This window comes from Erpetoichthys calabaricus, chromosome 17, assembly GCF_900747795.2.
Source record: "Erpetoichthys calabaricus chromosome 17, fErpCal1.3, whole genome shotgun sequence".
Classification (NCBI taxonomy): Eukaryota; Metazoa; Chordata; class Cladistia; order Polypteriformes; family Polypteridae; genus Erpetoichthys; species Erpetoichthys calabaricus.
This window is the reverse complement of record NC_041410.2, coordinates 59569286-59592498: the sequence shown is the minus strand read 5'-3', so window position 1 is coordinate 59592498 and position 23213 is coordinate 59569286. Positions and strand designations below refer to the sequence as shown.

Below are 23213 nucleotides of genomic sequence, written 5' to 3'. Positions count from 1 at the left end.
ACGTTCTAAGTCGGAGGGGGGATGGAATAGCCGGCTGCTGGCAGCTTGTCTTTTATCAGCACATTTAGAGGACAAAAGACGCTGGCGGAGAAGTGTGAACGGATTTAAGAAGCGATTTAAGGTGGGCCGGATCTACGAGTTTTTTCGTAGACTCTGGTAATTCTAGTGTTAACGGGGACTCCAATCTAATCTCGTCTGTCAACCAGTCCATCACCATTGCAAATAAGAAAGGGCTCAGAGCCGATCCATGATGTAATCCCACATCCACCTCCTGCCTCCGGATATGTCTCCCCCCTCTTCTTCTCCTTCTTCTTCTTCGGCCAAGAGTAGCCCAATATCCGCCTGCACCCTGTTGACTAACAGTACTGGTGGCAGTCATTGTTAACCTGGGGCTCGACCGATCCGGTATGGAAATTTGTATTGTTGTCCGCATATTGATTTGGCAAAATTTTGTACTGGATGCCCTTCCTGACGTAACCCTCCTAACGTAACTATCCGGGCTTGGGACCATCACAAAGAAACACACTGGTTTGTGCATCCCCTGTGGCTGGGTTACCACTTAATTTCACTACAGGTTGTAATTGATCATCATTTGCACCAGTAAGTTTGCCATTTGGCACAAGTTGGAGGGTGATGTTTGTGGCTTTGAAAAAAAGAATCAACATATTGTGCTTTAAAATAACACTTTGGACAGGGTGAGGGCAAGGGAGTGGATGGATGGATGGAAGTCAGAGTGACATGTTTCTTTCTGAATAGTGTTACATTTATTTAATGTTACAGTCGATCCACAACATTTGTGCATTAACCTTTTGCAAGATTTTAATGATATCCTCATTTATACTTCCGCATTGGCAGCTGTGGACATTCGCAGGCTTTGAGAAAGTAGAGAAAAAAAGTAAGAGATGTGATACACACAGGTTTGGGGAGCATCTAGTATCCTACTAGGCGCTTCACTGGTTTTATTCACCAGACTGTTGTAGAGTAAAGAGCTCCCATTGCATTTGTTGCAAATTTTCATTGTTTTGCTTAAAAATAATTTAGTTTTGTGTTGCAGTTATGTTCCCAGAGTGTAGTGCAAGTCCTTCAAGCTGTATACCCAAGCATACAAAGTCAGTAATGTGGCTTAATGAGAAAATAAAGGTTTTAGATAAACTTTGTGACGAAGTGTCGGCAGCCACTGTCTGTTGCGACCAGCTAGCTAGAGACATAGAGGCTGCTGATCACAGCCACAAGGTTAAACATCAACTGACCTCTGTTATACTCCCAAGCTCAGAGACCCTTAAGGATCTCAAACATAGCACAGAGCAGATGTATCTGATCGATTATTTCAAGCTGCTGCATCCTTTACGTATTTTAAAGCTATCCTCCAGCTGTGTGGAGGTGATTTTGAGACCTCACCAGTCTCTGTGTCTTCCAACAATAGCAACTAATTTTTTTTTTTAATTGGTTAATTTATGGGTAATTACATGGTTATTGTGTTATGAAAAGTGCCTAATATCAGTTCATAATATTTTGAACAATTTCTAGTGAAAGATTACAGTGTTTGGTGTGCACAGGAATCTAACCTCCTCTTCCCCATAGGTTCAATATGTTAAAATTTGCATCTTTGACTTTTGCACCATTTTCTGGCAATGTTCCCGCCCAAAAAGTTGGGGATTGACTATATCTCTCTATTTATATAAAAAAAATCTTCTGGGAAGCAAAAGCAAGGCTACGATACGTGATCTTCTCAAAAGACATTTAAAAGACCCACGAGACGTGTCACGGTGCGTCTCGTGGGGACCGTAAACATGAGACTTGGTGCCAAGAGATTGTCCCAGGGCCATAGCAAAAATGACAGCGGCTGTACAGGCTTTAAAAAGATCGAAGGGCAGCGCGACAGCATCCTCCCTGCCGACAACGCGAGCAGCGTTATACGTCCTGCAAGAAAGAATTTAACCACAGCCGGGGCCAGAAATACAGGAAAAGGATTGTTTTTACAACATCACGCGAGACCAGGCATTGAGCCATCATTTAAAAGGAGTCCACAGACCTCTAACCAAGCAGTTGGATTGCTTTTGGCAGACAAGCATCATGTGCTCCCAGCTCTTAAAACAACGACATGCGACAAGCAGAAAAAACAACTCGCAAGCAGCAGAAAGACAGCAAATGATCCAAAGACGGTGGCTCTGAGGCTAAGGATATGCGCTGGCATCCAGAAGGTTGCCGGTTCAAATCCCCATCACTGCCAAAAGAGATCCTACTCTGCTGGGCCCTTGAGCAAGACCCTTAACCTGTAATTGCTCCAGGGGCGCTGTGCAATGGCTGAACCTGCGCTCTGACCCCAAGGGGTATGCGAAAACTAACAAATTCCTAATACAAGAAATTATATTGTATTCAGACGCCCCCACCCCCGACACACACACAACTCGAGCAACGTTATACAACTGGCAAGAAAGAGATGTAACCACGCATGTGGCCGAAAATAAAGGACAAGTATTGTTTTTACAAATGTTTTTAAAGTAAAAGTGAAAATAATGCATATGTAACAATTCCCACGAAAATAACAATCTCTTTAAATTGTAGATTGCCTGCCTAAGGTAAAGTCATCCCTGATGACTGGGGACTTGGGAATGAGGGGTCCTTTCATCAGATTAGCGCAATTTCAGATGTGGAATGGCAAAATGGGGGAGGCAGCTTGATGAATGAGGTCTCCAGGACTTTAAACAAATCCAAATCATATTATGTAATATCATCTAATGTGAAATTCTACTCCATACTTCTAATACTGTATTGAGGATTTATTCTGTTCTGTGTATTGTACTGTATTGTATTGATCCCCTTCTTTTTGACACCCACTGCACGCCCAACCTACCTGGAAAGGGGTCTCTCTTTGAATTGCCTTTCCCAAGGTTTCTTCCATTTTTTCCCTACTAGGGGTTTTTTTTTTGGGAGTTTTTTTTCTGGCCTTCTTAGAGGGTCATGGCTGGGGGGTTGTCAAGAGGCAGGGCCTGTTAAAGCCCATTGCGGCACTTCTTGTGTGATTTTGGGCTATACAAAAATAAATTGTATTGTATTGTATATCCGGAAAACCGAACACGGGGGTGGGCGAGCGAAGCGAGCAGGAGCGGAGCCTCCTAGTATATATATATTCTAGACATGTCTCATATAGAACATGTTCAAAAGAGAAAGTTGAGTAAGTATTTCCTAAGTTTTGGGTGTTTTTGCCAAAACTGTCATTTTAATTGCGTTACTAAGTTTTTTTTCTCTCTGTCAAGGAATCGGATGAACCAGTGGTTGACTGTCGTGTATCAGAGAGTGATATGTCATCTTCACGTTCCCGTTGCTCCATGACATCTGGTGACCTTGGTGATGTCAGTTCATTATCCTCCAAAGCATCTAGTCTACAACGCAGCTCAAGTGCCACCAGCAGCACTGGAGCTGCACCTGTAAAAGCAGTGCCCTCTGAGACAGCTGGTGAATTTGCAATCCCAACAGGCCGTCAAGGCCCATTCAAATCGGCTAGGTGAGTTTTGTCGTTGTTCTCCACCCTGTGCCTTGTCTGTATATCTTTTCTTTTTTTTTATACTAGAGATGCCCCAATCGATCTAAATCGGCTGATTTTCACTAAAAACACTCAATTGGTGATTTATAAATTTTCCAGTTACAAAAAGCAATCGTTTTAGCCCCTGCTTGGGGCAAGAAAAGCTATTTCAATTAATTCAGACTTTTACTTTTATACTTAAAATTAAAATTTGAGTTTGTACAGCGAGCTTGTTTTACGTGCACCAAGTTATAATTCCAATTGGAAAAAGAAAAGATAAAGACGAATTTGTAGTTGCTCCTAGTTAACAATAATCTTTTTAGCTTAACTGTAAAATGTGTCTTTTACTTATAAACCTGTTAAGCCTGCTAGTCTTAGGTCTTCTTGAAAAACAACTTATGAACATATATTTGCTGCTTTTTTTTTCTTTTTTTTTAAATAAAGATCTGTACTGTGTTTATTATTTGTTGCTGTGTGTCATACAGTATGCTTTGGTAAGAAGCAAGTATTTCATTATTAAAATGGTAATCTGTATTTTTAATTACACCTCAAGTATTATGTATGTCTAATACACTGAAGGAAAAAAACCTGTTTAAATACAGAAAATGTATACTTTTAACAGTAAAAAAGCCGTAGTGCAACATGATTAAAAAGAATTAAAAACTTTTAAGTGCAGGTATATATACATTTAAGCAGTTTTTAATTGCCAATACCAATTAATTGGTTGCGTGAGTGTAAAGTATATATTATTTTTAATACATATAATTTCTTTTGTTAGAGAAATGGTGAAAACTATTTTTAAATAAGCCTTGTTTATTGCAGAGGTACATTGCAGAACAAAATTAAATATGACAGCTTGTAATTATTGGAAACATTTTATTTTCTTTTATGCCACTTGTATTATGGATAAATATTTTATTTTTCTTCCTACAGAATTTCATTTTGACACCTGTTTCCCACCTGTGCTCAATATTCTAATTATAAAAATACAAACAATATATAGGACATATGGCTTCTATGAGTCTGGTCATGCAGGAGCTTAGTGTAAAATTTTTTAAAGGGTTGAAAAAAAAAATCTGAATGAACCGATCAAGTGACATGAAGTTGGTGATCAGTATCGGCCTTAGAAAACCTGATTGGTGCATCCCTATTTTTCACCCTTGTTCATTTTCTTTTTCTTAAAACTTTTCTTATTGTTTAACTGATAGCTTGCAAAATATATGGTAGTAAAATCTTTTGAGCTTTTAGGAATTATTTCATTTTATACATAATGGATTTAAAAAACCTTTTGAGTGTTTATACATATGTAAATTACATTGGTCAAACTAAGAGGAAAGCTCATATAGGATGGGGGTTTACTAGTGCACTGCTGCCTCTTAACTGGAAGCCACATTTACAGTCCTTTCTCACCCAATTGCCCTGTGTCTCTTCAGCCCACAGAAGTCATGTGTTCAACTGCATGGGTCACTGGGGTGGCCAGAGAGTCCTGAAGGGACAGTTTCAGGTAGAGAGGACAGAGACAGAGCTTCAAGGAGGCCCCTAAGCTCACAAGGAAGGGGGAAGAGAGGCCGACCCTCATCTTATACCTCATCATGCAGGTTAGAAAGCTAAATAAAAACAGTTTGATTCCAGTTTTTACATCTGGGTTTGACGTCATACTTAAACACTCTTAATGTTTTTACTTATTGTCAATGATAGTTTTTAGTTTGGTTTTCTTGATAGACAGAAATGTTTTTCTTGTTAAATTCTAAATAGGGTGGAAATCTGCAGAAGTTCATGCTTTTCCCCCAGATCTTCAGGATCTTAGGCTTAGGTTATGCATTTGTGTGGCTTTTGGGTGTTTTCCCATGTTTGTAGATTTACTCCATTAAATATTCTCGCATCCCAATGACAATGTTTAGATTAACTGTTGTTTGAAATTGACCCAGTGTCATTGTGGGTGGACACAAAAATGTCCAGTGCAATAGGTTGGTGTCCCATCCATAGCAGAGTGTGCCTCTCATCAAATATTTTGATGCTAGATCAAGTTTAATTACTAGCTCTGCCACAGGGTTTATACCTGAGTGAGTAGGCATGTTTAACTGAGCTGTTTACACTCCCTTTATTTCCCCTTCCTTCCACATTCCCCACGTGACAAAAAAAAAAAAAAAAATCTTTGCCCAGCTACTTGTGAGTGTGATCAGGGATATCTTCCAGATTTGATTCCTGCCTTGGAACAGACACTGCAGTCATGGACTGTTCATATTTTCTGAAAATATCACGTGCATGTACTTCATCCTTGTAGATATATGATGGAGAGGTGTTTCAGCTTGTGTTGTGTAGTAAGACGTAATCCAGAGGCGGAACATTGGTAAAGATGTAAATAACATCAGAAATTTATAAGTTTATATAAATTCATGTTTTAATAAATTCAAAACATTTTGCAGAAACCTTGGACATTATCAGCGTTGCACAGACTGTGTAGGTATAACATGTATCTATAAAAATTACCATAGGTTCCCTCTTTTATGGAGTTCAGAAACAATAGTCATAATAGTCAAAATGAGAGCAAAGTATGACGGACTCTAATTTTTTTGTGACTCTGCATTTTTCACTACAGTGGTAACATTGAACATAAAGTGGAAAACAACCCTGGGTGGGTTGCCAGCCAATTACAAAGTGGATGGACACACACATCCACTCTCACTTATACTGGGTCTATTTATTGTTGCTAATCAATAATAGCATAACAGTTTGTAGTGTTTACTTCACTCAAAGCTTCTGAGAGGGAGAATTACACATAAAGCACAACTGCGCTAAAGAATCATCCATCCATCCATTTTGAAAGCTGCAGTTTGCCAATTAAGAAATTTGTTTATTTTTACTCTAATTCAATATGGCATTACTTCTCTTCACTAAAACTGATATGCAAACTTGATTTAAAAATTTACTAGCCACGTTGCGTATCAAATACAGATAATACAATAAATTTTACAATATTTGATATCTCTTAGCCTACATTTACCTTCAGTGCCTTTCCTCAGTATCCTCATTCACTTGACCAACTCTTCTTCACTTGAGGGCATTCCCTTAAAGCCTGCTTTTCACACTCTGTCATTTTAGGGTGCCTTTTCTGCTTTTATACTTCCTGTCTTTGAACATGTTTACTATTGCTTTTTTGTTTCACACTTACACTTGCTATTTTTTTGTGACCAATCATATTGCTTGGAGGAACTGGAGACATACATAGAACTTAGGGTTTATTATACAGTAGAAAGATATGTTGGGGACAACTAATGGTAGAATCAGAAAATAAGAAAGGTTTTCAAACATCTCAAAAAAAGCAAAATGAATTTTGGTTATCTTTATAATATTACCAATTACAAGTTATAAATCATTTACTGCTTATTGATTGAATGACCTAAGAAGCTGCTGTGAAGTATACAGCCTGATGCAAAATACTCCATAATGGCTTTATGTACTGTATCTGCAGTTTATTCTCAATAAATAAACATATTTCAGTTGTCAGTTTTAACAGGTTTAAAGAATAATAAGGATTAATGGATGGATAGAAAGTTCACTGTTTTGACACTGTCAACATCAATGAATAACACATTTATTTAAAATCTGCTGTATTCCTTTGCACCTCTGCCTGCCTCATTTTCTTTCCATACTTTTAAATATCTGACATTGAAAAGAACATCTTACAATTTACACAATTCTCATTAGATTTTTAAAGTGTAAATGAGAATTTTATCTAATGGTTTTTGTTCATATTCAAAGCAGTAGCATTTTTTACTGACGTTCTGTTGCTTATCACAGGCAGTTTGTCCTCCCTTCTTTCTCAGTGCTGATCACCAGTTCATGCCCACATGTGAGTAAAAGGTCCAATTTTACTTGAATCCCGCCACACACCTCAACAACACGTCTTTATTATCTGGTACCCTTATTTGCTAATTTTTTAAATAAGAATGTGTGTTGTGATAAATTCATAATTGCCAACAGTTAGAATTACTAAAGCCAAAGTTGGAGTCACTTTTTAATCTTTCTAGAGATGGAGTGGGATAGTTCTTTCATCGGCCCTACAACACTGATTACAACATGTAATGATACCATTTACTGAGCAGTAAATACATACTGTATGTAGTAAACCATCAGCATGTAAACATAACTCCTATTAATACAATTGAAATATAGTATGCACAGTGCTTAGCAGTTCTAAAATGCAGGAGTCAAATCCAAGCCCGATCAGTGTCTAAGTAATCTTTTCTTATTCTCCACCTGTTTCCATGGAACAAAAAGCAATTCGATCTGGATAATGAAGGCTGTATAATCTCAAAGGTTTTGGAGGACAGCAAAGTTTTACTAGAATACCAGTTTGATCAATTTTCAGATACCAAGGAAAGAGAGTTGTATAAAAACTGTCCTGGTAAAAATGACGTATGTATATGTGGCTTGGTGAACCAAAATAATTAACAGGGGTTACCAAAATAAATTTTCTTGTTCAACTGGGAAAAGAACATTGCTCAAGTACTTCAAGCTGCATCAAATTCTTCTTATTCTTATTGTCAGAAACACCAGGAAAGTAAAAAAAATAAATAAACAGATGCTACAACATAATAATGTTAGTAAAAATAATAATCCTTAAACTGGTGTAAGATAGGAGACAAAAATGTGGTAAAATATAATTAATTTATTAACATGACTACTGGACTTCAGCTCTAGGCTTTGAATGCATTGCCAAAGGTTGATTTAATTCAACATACAGTATAAGCATCTCTCAAATTGGCTTACATTAAAACTTTCATTAGAACTCTGCAAATATCATCATCCGTTGTTCACCATCACCTGTGACATGACTGACATTTTTCACATTTGCTTCTGGCAACTTAAAAAATTTATGAAAATTTTCTCTTTTCATGTGAAGACTAGGATATGGTAAATATTGAAAATATTGTGTAAATGTTTAAAGACTTCCATTTAATTTAACTGTGATATTAAGTTAGACACTTGATTTCAGGAGCCTACATTTCATTTATATGTGTAATGGGGTATGCTATTAAGTAAGCAAAAAATTGCTTGATTGGTAAAATGGCCAATCACAAAAGTGATATTTTCAACCCTGCTTTTCTAAGCTTTATGGTAATTTAGTTATAATGCTCTTTCACACAAGTGCGCACAACTTTTTTTTTTGTTTGTTTTTTTTTTTTTTGCAATAAACACCCTGCAGTGTAAACAAAGAGCACTGACTAGAGATTTGTATTATGGTGACTGAAATATTAGTCTTTACATTAAAGGAAGTGGAGTAATAAAAAAAAACAAATCTGAAAAGTCGTCATGTGCAATTTGTTTTTATTTTGTCCTTTAAACTAAAACGGATACCGTTTGAGTTTGGACAGTGAGCTTATTTTAAGTGCAGCAGTTTATATTTTTAATTGGTAAAAGAAAAGATTAAGGTGAATTTACAATACGGTTTATTTTTGTATTGCCCATAATCACACAAGGAGTGCCTCAATTAGCTTTATCAGGCCTTGTATGTTGACAGCTCCCTAGCCTTGACTCTCTAAGAAGACAAGAAACCGTAAAAAAAACCCTTGTAGTGATAATTTTTGTTTTAGGGGCAGTCACTACATCCAAAGCCTCTCTCAAAGACTTATTATAATTTGATGTTAACTGATCTAAAATGTTTTCCACAACTTACTCAATGTATCTATACATTTTGAAGCAGAATTACAATGTAGATGTCAAACTGTCTTTGTTTTAATCTGTGAGTGTAAAGGCAGAACCAAATCAAACGTAATTAAGTATTGATCAGAATGAGTTTGAAATGGGGACTGAGGAATGAGATGGAACAACAAGCGGGATAGGCGTCTTACTGTTTTAAAGAACTCACAGACCCAAGCCGAATGAAGACAGTTGAAAGACAGAGCTTTTTAATGGACATTTATTTATTGATTGTTTTTATGGTCTTTTTAAAGTTCTTAATTTTTTAATGTCCTGTTTTTACAAGGGGGCTTGGGTTGGTTTTAGTATGGTTTGTTTTAGTGCTTTTATTGATTTGTTTTTAGTGCAGTGTATTTCATTCTGTGGACCTGTGCCACTAGTTGCACAGGGTTGGCAGAAGCATGAAGCCTTCCTGTGCAACTAGTGGCGTTTTAGGGGCGAGGTGTGTAGTAAGGCGAGGTCTGCGGCTCATTGCCATTTAAAATAAATAATTGCAGCTTAAGGGGGGGGGGGTGGGTGGGACATGGTATTGTGGCTGGAGCGGTACCCGGGTGCGATACGATGTGGGCGTTTGGAATCATCTGTGTCCATAATTGATGCCGGGAGCTGCTAATCGCCACACCTGTTCCACGTCCCCATGTATAAAATGAGAAGAGCCAGTACGAAGGGGGGAAAAAAATGGAGGTGAAAAAGAACTGAGGTTAAAAGGCCCCATAGAGGGGAAAGGCAGCATGAACAGGGGCCCCTTGAAGGAGGGTAGATTGTGGCGCTGTAGGGGCTGGTTTGCCCCACTGAACAGTGGCGTAACGTGGGGCAAGCATAGCAGATGACCTCCCCAGGGATCTGAGGTACGAGTGCAGGTGCGTGATGAATGACGGGAGTAGTGCCAACACTCTGGCTGTGCTTTGAGGAGGCAGCCAAGATGGGGGTCAGGGGGTGAAGTTTGTGGCTGCTGAGTCTCCGCTGGCTCGAAGAAGGAGGTGGGCTGGGTTCTGAAGGAGCTATTGACATTTGACATTGCAACAGGTACACATGTCATAAATGTAGGAAGGATGGTCCTTGCGTGTGTGTGAACTGTTAACATTTGAATTTGATTATTGCATATAGCACTGAACTGACCTCTCTGTACTATTCTTTCCTCTGCATGTCCTGGAGAACAAAAGAAACTCCACCATACAGCAACATGTGGGGACTGGCAAGATCGGGAAAAAGAAAAAAAAACACACGGTCACTGATTACAACCGCCAGATGTTATGCAAATGAATATGAATAATATGAATGATGTTGCATCCATGCCACAATGTCTTCCAAAATGTACTATACAGGTCATAAAATGAATAATTCCAAATATCATATACAGTTAGGTCCATAAATATTTGGACAGAGACTTTTTTCTAATTTTGGTTCTGTACATTACCACAATAAATTTTAAATGAAACAACTCAGATGCAGTTGAAGTGCGGACTGTCAGCCTTAATTTAGTGGGTGAACAAAACGATTGCATAAAAATGTGAGGCAACTAAAGCATTTTTTTTAACACAATCCCTTCATTTCAGGGGCTCAAAAGTAATTGGACAAATTAAATAACTGGAAATAAAATGTTCATTTCTAATACTTGATTGAAAACCCTTTGCTGGCAATGACAGCCTGAAGTCTTGAACTCATGGACATCACCAGATGCTGGGTTTCCTTCTTTTTAATGCTCTGCCAGGCCTTTGCTACAGCGGCTTTCAGTTGCTGTTTGCTTGTGGGCCTTTCTGTCTGAAGTTTAGTCTTCAACAAGTGAAATGCATGCTCAATTGGGTTAAGATCAGGTGACTGACTTGGCCATTCAAGAATTTTCCACTTCTTTGCTTTAATAAACTCCTGGGTTGCTTTGGCTGAATGTTTTGGGTCATTGTCCATCTGTATCATGAAGCACCGCCCAATTAATTTGACTGCATTTAGCTGGATTTGAGCAGACAGTATGTCTCTGAACACCTCAGAATTCATTCGGCTGCTTCTGTCCTGTGTCACATCATCACTAAACACTAGTGTCCCAGTGCCACTGGCAGCCATGCACGCCCAAGCCTTCACACTGCCTCCACCATGTTTTACAGATGATGTTGTATGCTTTGGATAATGAGCTGTTCCACTCCTTCTCCATACTTTTTTCTTGCCATCATTCTGGCAGAGGTTGATCTTGGTTTCATCTGTCCAAAGAATGTTTTTCCAGAACTGTGCTGGCTTTTTTAGATGTTCTTTAGCAAAGTCCAGTCTAGCCTTTCTATTCTTGAGGCTTATGAGTGGCTTGCACCTTGCAGTGCACCCTCTGTATTTACTTTCATGCAGTCTTCTGTTTATGGTAGACTTGGATATCGATACGCCTACCCCCTGGAGAGTGTTGTTCACTTGGTTGGCTGTTGTGAAGGAGTTTCTCTTCACCATGGAAATGATTCTGTGATCATCCACCACTGTTGTCTTCCGTGGTTGTCCAGGTCTTTTTGCGTTGCCGAGTTCACCAGTGCTTGCTTTCTTTCTCAGGATGTACCAAACTGTAGATTTTGCCACTCATAATTTTGTAGCAATTTCTCAGATGGGTTTTTTCTGTTTTCACAGCTTAAGGGTGGCTTCTTTCACCTGCATGGAAAGCTCCTTTGACTGCATGTTGTCTGTTCACAGCAAAATCTTCCACATGCAAGCACGACACCTCAAATCAACTCCAGGCCTTTAATCTGCTTAATTGATAATGACATAATGACGGACTTGCCCACACCTGCCCATGAAAAAGCCTTTGAGTCAATTGTCCAATTACTTTTGAGCCCCTGAAATGAAGGGATTGTGTTAAAAAAAAATGCTTTAGTTGCCTCACATTTTTATGCAGTCGTTTTGTTCACCCCACTGAATTAAAGCTGAAAGTCTGCACTTCAACTGCATCTGAGTTGTTTCATTTAAAATTCTTTGTGTTAATGTACAGAACCAAAATTAGAAAAAAGTTGTCTCTGTCCAAATATTTTTGGACTTAACTGTATACCTATGTCTCTGTTTTTTTTTGTTTTTTTTGTCAGTGCGGCTTTGACATCGTGGACCATAAGGTGCATACTAATTCAGCATCAGCAGGAACACTCAACAAAACTGAATAAAAAAAAAAAATCAAGTGACGGTGAGATACGAAGAAGGTAGATTTGCCAGCATTTGTGTGTCAGCTTTTATCCATCCAGATCAGAGAATATCCAGTTCCATTGTCTCAAAACACCACTCACATCTGCAGTTATTCCCAGTTTCAGATAAAAAGTAACAGCGTTAGATCCCTGGGGGGGGGGGGGGGTTCGGTAGTATGTATCGTGATAGTGAGTGAGAGAATAAAAGTGAAAAAAAAAAAAGGTAATTTTTACAAGTACTATAAATGTACACCGGCTGTTACAGATGCAAACCAAATGTATGTGTTTACTGTATAATATTAACAATAAGAGCAGATCACTACTGAAAACGGTAAATATAGGAGGCAGTCAGGATCGAACCAGGGACTCTTGATTACAAGTCAGCAAATCTTACCGCTATGCCACGGAAGCTGTTGTATCGTCCTTGAACCTTTTGTGAAAGTGTTTATTTGACCTTTGGACTTCAGGCTTCACACATTTTATAGTTTACGCCTACATTTTGTCATTTATTACTAAAATATGAAAACGTGTTTACACAGATTATTGTAGAAACGGAACACACATGCAATGCATGTGTTCCAAATAACAATCTATTATTTCCATTCTAAAACTTAAGCACTTCACTCCCAGATAATCAAGGCATGAGGTGGGAGAACTTTGTGCACGTTCTGCGGCGGTGGGGGGATAGAATAGCAGGCTGTTTGCTGCTTGTCTTGGTGGGGGGATGGAATAGCAGGCTGCTTGCTGCTTATCTTTATCAGCACATTTACAGGACAAAAGGCGCTGACGGAGAGGTGCAAAAGGATTTAAGGTGGGCCGGATTTACACGTTTTTTCGTAGGCTTTGGTAATTCTAGTGTTAAAACTGCCTTGATTGCTCTGTCAAATATGTGCCAATTTGCATGTTCTCCTTTCTACATATCAGGTTCGTACTATGTACTTCATATTTCATGGTGTGTGAAAAACATTTCAGTGCCATATCAAGTGTGTTTATAGTAATTTTTTACCAAGTGATTATAAGTGTGACATTTTTTAGTTGATTGTTTCATACTTGTCTGCTACAGATGGGCAGCAGTTCACCTTTTGGAAACAATATTCAGTAATGTCAATAACAATGTAACAAAAATATGCAAATGTAGCCAAGCCTGAGAAAAATTCAGTGAATACAGTCAACAGTAAAACCAGTAAATTCGCTATGAGAAATGCTTTTGTGAATTTCACTGATAAATACTGATGTTTGGGTTGCAATTTTATGTTTAAGATTACTTCTCACTTGTCCATATTTAAACCTGAGTGAATATTTCATATAATAGAATTATTAATAGGGATTTGTGAAATATGCACTTCTCTAATTTGATAAAAGGATTTTTTTAAGTCTACAAATAATATCTCCTTAACAGGCTTCATAGCCCAAAAGAAAAAAATAATAAGACAATCAATAGACATGTGTGCAAAAATTTGCAGAATGTCTCTCTTAAAATGTAATTAACAAATGACTTGAAACTGCAACTGCATTAGCCATCCCTTAGTGTATGAACCTATATTCTTAATATCTAGATGATGTATAGTATCATCCCTCTCCTTTACAAGGATTGGTTTATATGCACTCCTCAAGTCCAGCTTAGTGAAAATTGATAATATGGTTAATTAACTTTATGGAGATGAATTTAGGGGAAGGGGACAGACAATATTCTTAATGATGACTTTATTCAATTCTCTGTAATTGATACAAGGATGTAGAGTACCCTCTTTTTTAATATAAAGGAGAGCCATTCCCAGTAGACTGCTTGATGACATAATGAACCTGTAAATCGAAATAGTGATAAAATAATTCAGGAGCGCAAAATCAAAATTAAAAGTAAAAAATTAAGTGTAGAAGTGAATGTAACATGTACAGTACAATGGAGTCAGAAAATATTTACATCCTTTAACTTTTTTCACTTTTTTGTTGTGAAACCAGGATTTTATGCATTTTTTTCTGATATTTTTTGTGAAATTTGAAAAATTAGTTAAAATAAAAATCTGAAAATTTACATTGACACAGCTACATCCAACTCTGTTCATCATCGTTGAAATGTTTCCACACCTTATTTTGCTTTATTTGTGAACATGACTAGGAAAGGAACACACATGTCTATAGAAGGTTCCACAGTTGACAATATGTATTAGAGCAAAACCCCAAGCCATGAGGTTGATGGAATTGTCTGCAGAGTTTAGACACATAATTGAGTCAAGTCACAGTTCTTGGGAAAACTATGTAAAAATGTCTGTCGCATTAAAGGCTCTCGAGCACAGTTGCCTTCATAAGTCTTAAATGTGGAAAGCTTGGAACAACCATGCCTCTTCCTAAATCTTTGTAACAAAGTAACCCAGACCCCAGTGATGACTATTGGGCAGAACTCCAGAGAGTCTATGGGGAGATGATAGAAACTTCCAGAAGGACAACCATCAGTGCTCCATTCCACCGACCTGAGCTTTCTTGATAGAGTAGTCAGGCAGAAGCCTCTTCTTAGTAAAAGACACATGGAAGCCCGTTTGGAATTTGTTAAAGGCACTTAAAAAACTTTCAGACTGTGAGAAAGAAGATTATCTGGTCTGATGAAACCAAGATTAGCATCATGTATGAAGGAAACCAGGCAATGCCTATAACCTGTGTAATACCATTTCAGCAATGAAGCATGGTGAAGGCAACATCATGCTGTGAGGTTGTTTTTCAGTGGCAGGGAATGAGAGACTTGACAGGGTTGAGGGAAAGGTAAACAAAGCAAAGTACAGAGATAACATGAAAACCTACTCCAGAGGTTTTCACCTTCCAACAGAACAGTGACCCTAAGCATAAAGCAAAGACAACATTGGATTGATTGCAATCAAATATCTCTGGAGGACTTAAATATCCATCCATCCATCCATTTCCCAACCCGCTGAATCCGAACACAGGGTCACGGGGGTCTGCTGGAGCCAGTCCCAGCCAACACAGGGCACAAGGCAGGGAACCAATCCTGGGCAGGGTGCCAACCCACCGCAGAGGACTTAAATAGCTGTTCACTAATCACTAACAGTGACTTTTTAACTTGTGTGGTAACGAGCCTGCCAGGCATTACCATTTCAAAGAAAAGTTTGTTAAGACCAGTGCAAAATGACTTACACTCAGTAAAGTAAAGGCACTTACATTTTTTAAATGGTTAAAAGTGTGAGCATACGCTTCTGCAAACTTTAATTCCTCTCCGCCAGGGCCGCACTGTGAGATGATGCCAGTGGCTAGGCATACGCGGGTTTAGGAAAGGCCTACAACTTCATGGCCACCCCCCTCTGCAGAGCAAGAAGCATGGAGTGTCAATTTAGTGTAAGGCACGCATTGTTTCAGTGAAGGGGATCCCAAGTAACTTTTGTAGAGCGTCTCCATGTCAGAGTGGAGCACTTTGGGGTCACTTGCACGTGCATGTGAGGCTGCCGTATAATTTAATAAAAGACTTGCAGAGGTGTGGCATAGCACACAGTTGGAACGTGTCTAAGTCAGCAAAACTGGAGGAAGGGAGCGCTGTGAGGGAGGATTGGATGACATTAACAACCCCTAGAATGAAAAGCAGGGGTGATATTTTCCATCTTTCAAACAAGCAGAAAGTGAGTATGTTAAAGCTAGTGCATATTTTTGAATATATTTTACTTTTTTGTTTTATTTTAGACACCACCTACTCATAGTGAAGGTTTTCGTGGATGTATTCATATTGATTGGGTTTTGGTGCACTTTTTGTATATACACTTGATTTTTTCTTTTTGGATTTCACAGTAATTACTGTAAATATCACCATTTTTCTTTATTATTTTGTTTGTCATTGGCTTTGGACTGTGATACAAATCCCACATGACACCGTTTTGTCCATATACTTGTCAGTAACACCTTTGCACCTTTGTTTAGAAACCCAATATATTTGTTTGTGGCTCTTTATCTCTCCTGCTGGTCCTGTTCGGCCGTGAACTACAACAATGGCCAGTGTGCAGAGTTTTTATCAAATCCAGACTGTAATGGTCCTATTCAAAGGAGTGACATGTCATAGGAGTGACATAACAAAGGAGTGAAACCTCATATAAACTTCAAATGAGTGACAACCATCCAACCAACCATCCAAGTGGTAGCAACGATTGTTTTGGCGAGCGTACTTTCAGTTGTGTGTGGTAGGTGACTCCAATAAAATGTCACTCCTTTAATACAGTATTTATGTCACTCCTTTGTTGTGTAACTCCTATGAAGTGTCACTCCTTCAATACAGACCCGACTGTAATCACTACCAAAGCTGCTTGAATTAGGCACTAAGTAAAGAGTCTGAGCACTTAAGTCAATGTGATATTTCAGTTTTTTGAAATGATTATACAGTTAATGGTTTCCCTCTTTTAACAATCTTAATGCATTCATATGGTTAACACAAAGAATTCTTATACTTGCAAATATATACATATACATTTTCTTAGCATCAGCTGGGTTGCATAATAATATATTTTCCATCCACCCAAATGCACACAGATAGTAATCATCAAGGCATTTTAGATTTGTTTATCTAAGTACAAAAATAGGTCAAAAGGTCCTCAGTCCAAGATTCTCTGTTCAACTATTATTTAATATATTGATTCATAATTTTTATTATTCCACATTCCCCCCTTTTTGAACAAGAATAGTTCAAACAAAACAATCCTGATCGAGGGTGGACTGAGAAGATGCATGCGTTCTGTGTGGAGGAAATAAACTTTAGTTACTGAGGCAGTGAAAAACTTCTGGATAAATTAACGGATTAACGGGATAAGACAACAGCCAATCAAGAGAATAACAGTTAAAGCAACTAAAAGGGAAACAAAAATGGATTTAAACCATTGGCCCCAAGAGCCAAAGGTGGATATAAACCATTCATCAAGAGGTGTATCAATGCCGGAGACGTAAGCCCCTAAAACGTATATACCCTAGTCATGCAAAGAAGGATTTTTCAGCGTTATTACAAGTGGATTACAATTATTTTTCCGAGCATTTGTCATTATTATGACCCTTAATTATAGAAAAACAAGTCTTAAGTCCATATTGTAGAGCCTTTCAGGGCTGATAACCCCAGTCATATTGTCCTGTATTTGCAAAAACCTCATTCCAATTTCCACACTCAGATTCACTAGTCAAAAAACTGAAGTCAGATTCATAATAGGTGTAGGTCACACAGACATATTTTTCAGACAGTCTCCATTTGTCTAGTCTGCTGAATCCACAGGGAGCAATGGCACAAAAGTCAATCTGGAATGAGGCAGTCTTCCCTATTTCGAAAGTTAACGTGGGAAAGTCCCCATGTATTTGCTTCAGTTGGTGAGTCAGATGGTCACCACCTGTTTGTCGTTGTCCCAAAGTCAGATGGATAGAAAAGATTAGGACTAGCAGAGCTATGAGTGCCATTTTTTGCAATGCGACACGTGAATCCAGGCAGGAAGTCCTTCGACTTTAACGGCGTGAGGTGTGGATAGCAGTACTTGGAACGATCCCATCCAGCGAGGTTGATGCCAGTGCTTCCTTCGGGTGTCTCTGACCAGTATCCAGGTTCCCAGGGGAATCTGGGACTCCTTTGGTGGAGGACTGGTTCGCCAAGCCTGGTTAACCTGCTCGTGGACCTCTTTCAGGGATGCTCGGACACCTGTAAGACTGGAGAGAAGATCATTGTCCACAGTATGCAGATTGACATTTCCAATAACCATGCCGATAGGCATGGGCCGTCCGGTCAGAATTTCAAACGGCGAAAGTCCCAACTGCCGGTGTGTCCTCCCCCTCAATCCCATTAAGGCCAAGGGTAAAGCGTCAGGCCAGGTTAGATTTGTCTGCTCACAGATTTTTGCCAATTTAGATTTTAGTGTGCCATTGCACCTCTCTACAATACCTCCACTTTGAGGATGGTACTTGCAGTAATGATGTACATTTATCTGGAGCCAAGTGGTCAATTCATTTATTACAGAGTTCACAAAATGGGTACCATTATCAGTCTGCAATTTCTGTGGTATTCCCCATCTTGGAATGATTTCTTTTATCAAGGCTTTTGCCACAGTTTTGGCGTCTGCATGTTTGGAAGGGAAAGCTTCCACCCATCGGGAGAAAATATCGACAATTACCAAGCAGTAACGGTAGCCCTTAGACGGTGTTAATTCAATGAAGTTCATTTGGAGATGTTCGAATGGACCCATTGGATTAGGTGTGACGGCAGGACTTACCTGGGTACCTTTACCTACATTAAATTTTTGACATAATGCACAGCGTCTGCAGAATTGCTCTGCATACGTGGAGAAACCTACGGCTTCCCAATGTCGCTCGACATCTTGGATCATTGCATCCTTTCCTGCGTGGTCCAGGCCATGTGCGATTTTTGCCATACCTGGGAAAGAAGCTTTTGGGAGGAAAGGTTTGTTATTTTGCTTATGGGTCCAGACCCCATCAGAGAGGGATCCTTCTTTGGACCATTTTCTCTTTTCTCTGTCCGTGGCTGCACTCTGTAAAGAGATAATTTGATTATCAGAGTCTTTGTCATCTTTCTGTTGGAATAAAGAGATTGGTGTGTTATTATAGGCAGCCTGTTTAGCAAAGTGATCAGCCAGGTCATTTCCTTTGCTAACCGGATCCTGCTGCCCAGTGTGTGCTTGACATTTCACTATTGCTAGTTTAGATGGTTTGGTTATGGCTTCTAGGAGGGATTCTACTAATTTTTGATGTTGGATGGGCTTGCCAGTACTGGTCTTGAATCCCCTCAATTTCCATAATGCTCCATGATCATGGCAGACTCCAAAAGCATACCTGGAATCAGTATAGATTGTTATGATTTCTCCTTCTGACAACTGACAAGCTCGGGTGAGAGCTATTAATTCAGCTACTTGCGCACTTAAACTTGAAGAAATTCGGTTTGCTTCCAGCAGGTGGTCACCTTTGACCACTGCATAGCTGGTTGAAGGTGTTCCATTATCCAATCTCAAGGAACATCCGTCTATGTAGAGTACTTCTGTTTCTAGTGGAGTTTCCTGCAGGTCTGGCCTAGGTTTTAAGACCTTAGTTATTTCATCATAACAGTTATGTGGCTCCCCTTCTTCTTCAGTGGGAAGAAGAGTGGCTGGATTTAAAGTGGAGCATCTTTCAATTGTGACATTTGACAGAGTACGTTTTGATAGTCTATTGCCCTAGCAGTAGTGAGATGTGAGGTTTTGGCCTGTACTAAAATGGAGTGTACGGCGTGAGGCACCTTTACTGTTAGGGGGCTCATGAGCACTATATCTGTACTGGCTAGCATGGCTTCTGTTGTGGCTGCTACTGCTCTGAGACAGGTTGGAAGTCCCGTAGCCACTGGATCCAATTTTTTTTGAAAAATAGGCTATTGGCCTCTGTTTTTCTCCATGGAGCTGTGTTAGTACTGCATTCATATATCCCCCCTTTTCGTCCACAAACAGAGTGAATGGACGAGAATAGTCAGGGAGTCCTAAAGCTGGTTCAGAAAGTAGTGCACTTTTTAAATCACATAGAACCTTCTCAGCCTCTCATTCCACTGTATGCGACCAGAAAGAGGAAGGTCAGCAGTGTTAGCTAGATTTTGTAAAGGTTGTGCTCTTTCAGAGAAATTTAAAATCCATTGTCGACAGTAACCTAAAATGCCCAATACAGACATGACCTGTTGTTTTGTGACCAGTCTGGGAAGGTTTTGGATGGTGGTTATGCGGTCTTTTGACAGAGCTCTGGTACCACACGTGATGTCATGACCCAAGTACTTGACGGTGGTTTGAACTAGCTGTAGCTTGGCCTTGGAGACCTTGTGCCCATTTTCTGCAAGATACTTGAGTAATAATTCTGTATCTTGTGTGCATGCTTTCTCTGTTTCGCTACAGAGTAATAAATCGTCGACTGTATCAATGCACTCCTCCTGAGACCAGAAGCCTTCCAGGTTCTGAGCAAGCGCTTGGCCGTATACACAAGGAGACTCTGTATAACCTTGTGGCATAACAGTCCATGTCCATCGGCGGTTTTGAAAAGTAAAAGCAAACCAAAACTGTGAATCAGGATGCACAGGGATGGAAAAGAAAGCATTTGCTAAGTCAATTACTGAGAAGTAATGAGCCGTTGCAGGAATCGAAGAGAGAATAGTGGAAGGATTAGGGACAATCAGTGCCCTAGGAAAAATAGCACAATTAACTTGTCTGAGGTCTTGGACAAAGCACCAAGAGCTGTCAGCTTTCTTTACTGGTAGAATAGGAGAGTTTACAGGAGAGTATTGGATAGGAATTATAGCCCCCTTTCAACAAGCTCTTTATGTACAGCCGCAATTCCGAGTTCGGCCTCGGGAGAAAGAGGATATTGCGCACGGCGAGGACGGAAGGATGATTTCGGAAAAACTACCAGAGGTTCACAATTTGCGATCCTGCCAAAATCGTTCTTTCCCTGAGACCATAGGGTGTCAGGAATTGAAGAAAGCCATGGGAAAAAATCAGTTTGTAGAGAGCATAGAGAAAGAGATGGTGACAGAGGGAACGAATGACCGGCAGGTCAATCTGGATTAACACCTTAGTTATCAAATGGTCTGAAGTGTCAAAAATGCCTGGTCCGATGTATAGCCAATCAGTCCTATTTAGACATTGCTCAACCCAGTCCCCCATTTCGACCCAATGAACGGTGTTAGATTTGGCCAAGGACACATGGGGGACTGAACCTCCTAAATAGAAAATGCTTTGTGAATATGTGAGGTGAACTGAAGCAGCAGCTTTAGTAGATGAAATGAAAATGCAAGGGATATGAAGGGTCTCTGGGCAAGTACCTGAAGAGAGAAAAGATTCTAACCAAGGTGTGTCTAATTTGGCAGGGAAGTACTGGGCAGTACAGTGTAGGGTGTCTGGGACCTGCAAGTGGGGAAAAAGACATGAAGGAAAAGAGTGTAGGGCTGTAAGGAGAAGGGTGTGTGGGGAGATGTCCAGGGTCCAGGCTGCAAAAGAGGGTTTGGGGTATGGAGAGATTTGGCACAGGAGCTTAGGAATGGAGCAGTAAAATCCTTGTTCTGTCAGTGAGATTGAGACTGACAGTTTAGTCATGAGGTCTCTTCCTAGTAGGTTGACAGGGCACAGATGCTTTAACAGGAAGCAATGAGTTAATGGAGAGCTGTCGGTGCTGAGTTGCACTTGCAGAGGCTTTGAAACTAGTAAAGTGTGTGGCTGTCCTGAAGCAGTGAGGACCTTCACAGTGTCTTTCAAGGCAGGGACCTCCAACAGTGATAAAGTGGAGCATGTGGCTCCCGTGTCCACAAGGAAGACAGCTTCCTTGCCATTTACTATCAAAGTCAGTAAAGGATCTGTGTCAGCATGACGAGTAAGCAAAGGAAACTGGAGGAAATGGCTGGGGGTCCCTGCTAATCCCTAGGACCAAGGAATGTCGTTAGGCTCGAGAAGAGGAGATGGTGGTGGTGGGTGTTTGTTTGGGCAGTCGCATCTGAAATTTCCAATCTCACCGCAGTCGTAGCAGGCATATGACGCTGGTGTTTGCTCCGAAGGGTTGGGCGTCTGAGCGAAGGGATTGTTAGGGTTGGAAGACAGGAACCCCCGTCCCCTTCCACACCCTCATCCTCCGGAGAAGTTACCACGTCCATGGCCTTGGAATCCTCTCCTCCTGCTCGTTCCCCCTGTGTAATATTGCAACTGTGCTGCTAATAGCTTAGTTTGTGCATCAGATTCTTTTTGCTTAGTCTGTTTCTCACAATGCTCTGCATGGCGTTTCACTTCCTCGAATGCAGCGCTTTCCCAGCCTATGCAGGACGTGCGAACTTTGCTTTGAATGTCACTTCTCAGTCCCGAGACAAAAGGGGGAACGGCAGCGCGAGTTCAATCATTGGCATTGTCTAGGCCTGAATGATTTGCCGTAAGGTCTTGTATTCGGTGTGCCCACTCATCGACTGTCTCGTCTTTCTTCTGTTTGGCAGCAGATATAAGGGACTAGTCTGTGCCTTTCCTATATTTCTCTGCGATAGTTTGTCTCAGTGTTTCCCATTGTTGTACAAATTGGGCTTCTTGGCCCCCCACCACGGTTAAGGCTTTGATCCCAAGCCCAAGGTTGTCCATTCCTCGTCCCCCGACTCACAGTTGCCCATGTGGTACCTAGTTTTCATCGCAGCACCTGTGTCCATTCTGCAGCATTGGGTTTATACATATCATCTAGCTGTTGGAGCTGCTCCATGAATTTTAGCCCACCAACTTCCTTAGGGTCGGGCAGTTCAGACACCACATCTTTTAATTCTTGAATATCCCAATTACGGTGAATCATTACAGTAGTGGGGTTATTGGGTTCTGCAGCCTGGGTGGGGTCGTGTCGGGAGTTAGGGACCTCGATTAGGGGGCATGAGAATGTCGAGTCGGGAGGTTTTTGGGGTTTTGGGGAGATAAAGCTGAATCCAGATGTTGGGGCCGGATGAGAAGTCTGACTTCTAGTTCGGTGAGAGATTGGGGATTGATCCGACCACTGATGCCCGGACCTGGGGCCTCATGTATAACGCCGTGCGTAGAACTCACACTATAACATGGCGTAAGCACAAAAGCGGGAATGTGTGTATGCACAGAAAAATCCAGATGCAGGAATCTGTACGTACGCAAACTTTCACGTTCTTCCACTACATAAATCCCGATCAGCGTGAAAAGTAACGTACGTGCACGCGCCTTCTGTCCCGCCCCAACTCCTCCCAGAATTACGCCTCTTTGAATATTCAAATCAATATAAATAGCCTTCTGTGAAAAGACAATGGGAAAATCACGGGGGGAAATATAAGAATTTCAGCGAATACCAAGTGGAGGCAAAGGAAAAACGTACTATTTGTTGGT

At 40.2% G+C, this 23213-nt stretch overlaps 1 protein-coding gene across 9 annotated transcripts in view; it reads left to right on the top strand.

The window, feature by feature from the left end:
- Window positions 1-23213, top strand: part of tp53bp1 (tumor protein p53 binding protein, 1) — a 476929-nt gene that overhangs the window by 349981 nt on the left and 103735 nt on the right. For 7 of the 9 annotated variants that reach the window (XM_051920203.1, XM_051920206.1, XM_051920205.1 and 4 more), the window contains 2 exons: window positions 3258-3505; window positions 4957-5121. In XM_051920203.1, coding sequence (XP_051776163.1) covers window positions 3258-3505; window positions 4957-5121 — 413 coding nt within the window. The remainder of the gene's footprint in view (window positions 1-3257; window positions 3506-4956; window positions 5122-23213) is intronic. The other 2 variants (XM_051920208.1, XM_051920207.1) reach the window with 1 other exon arrangement.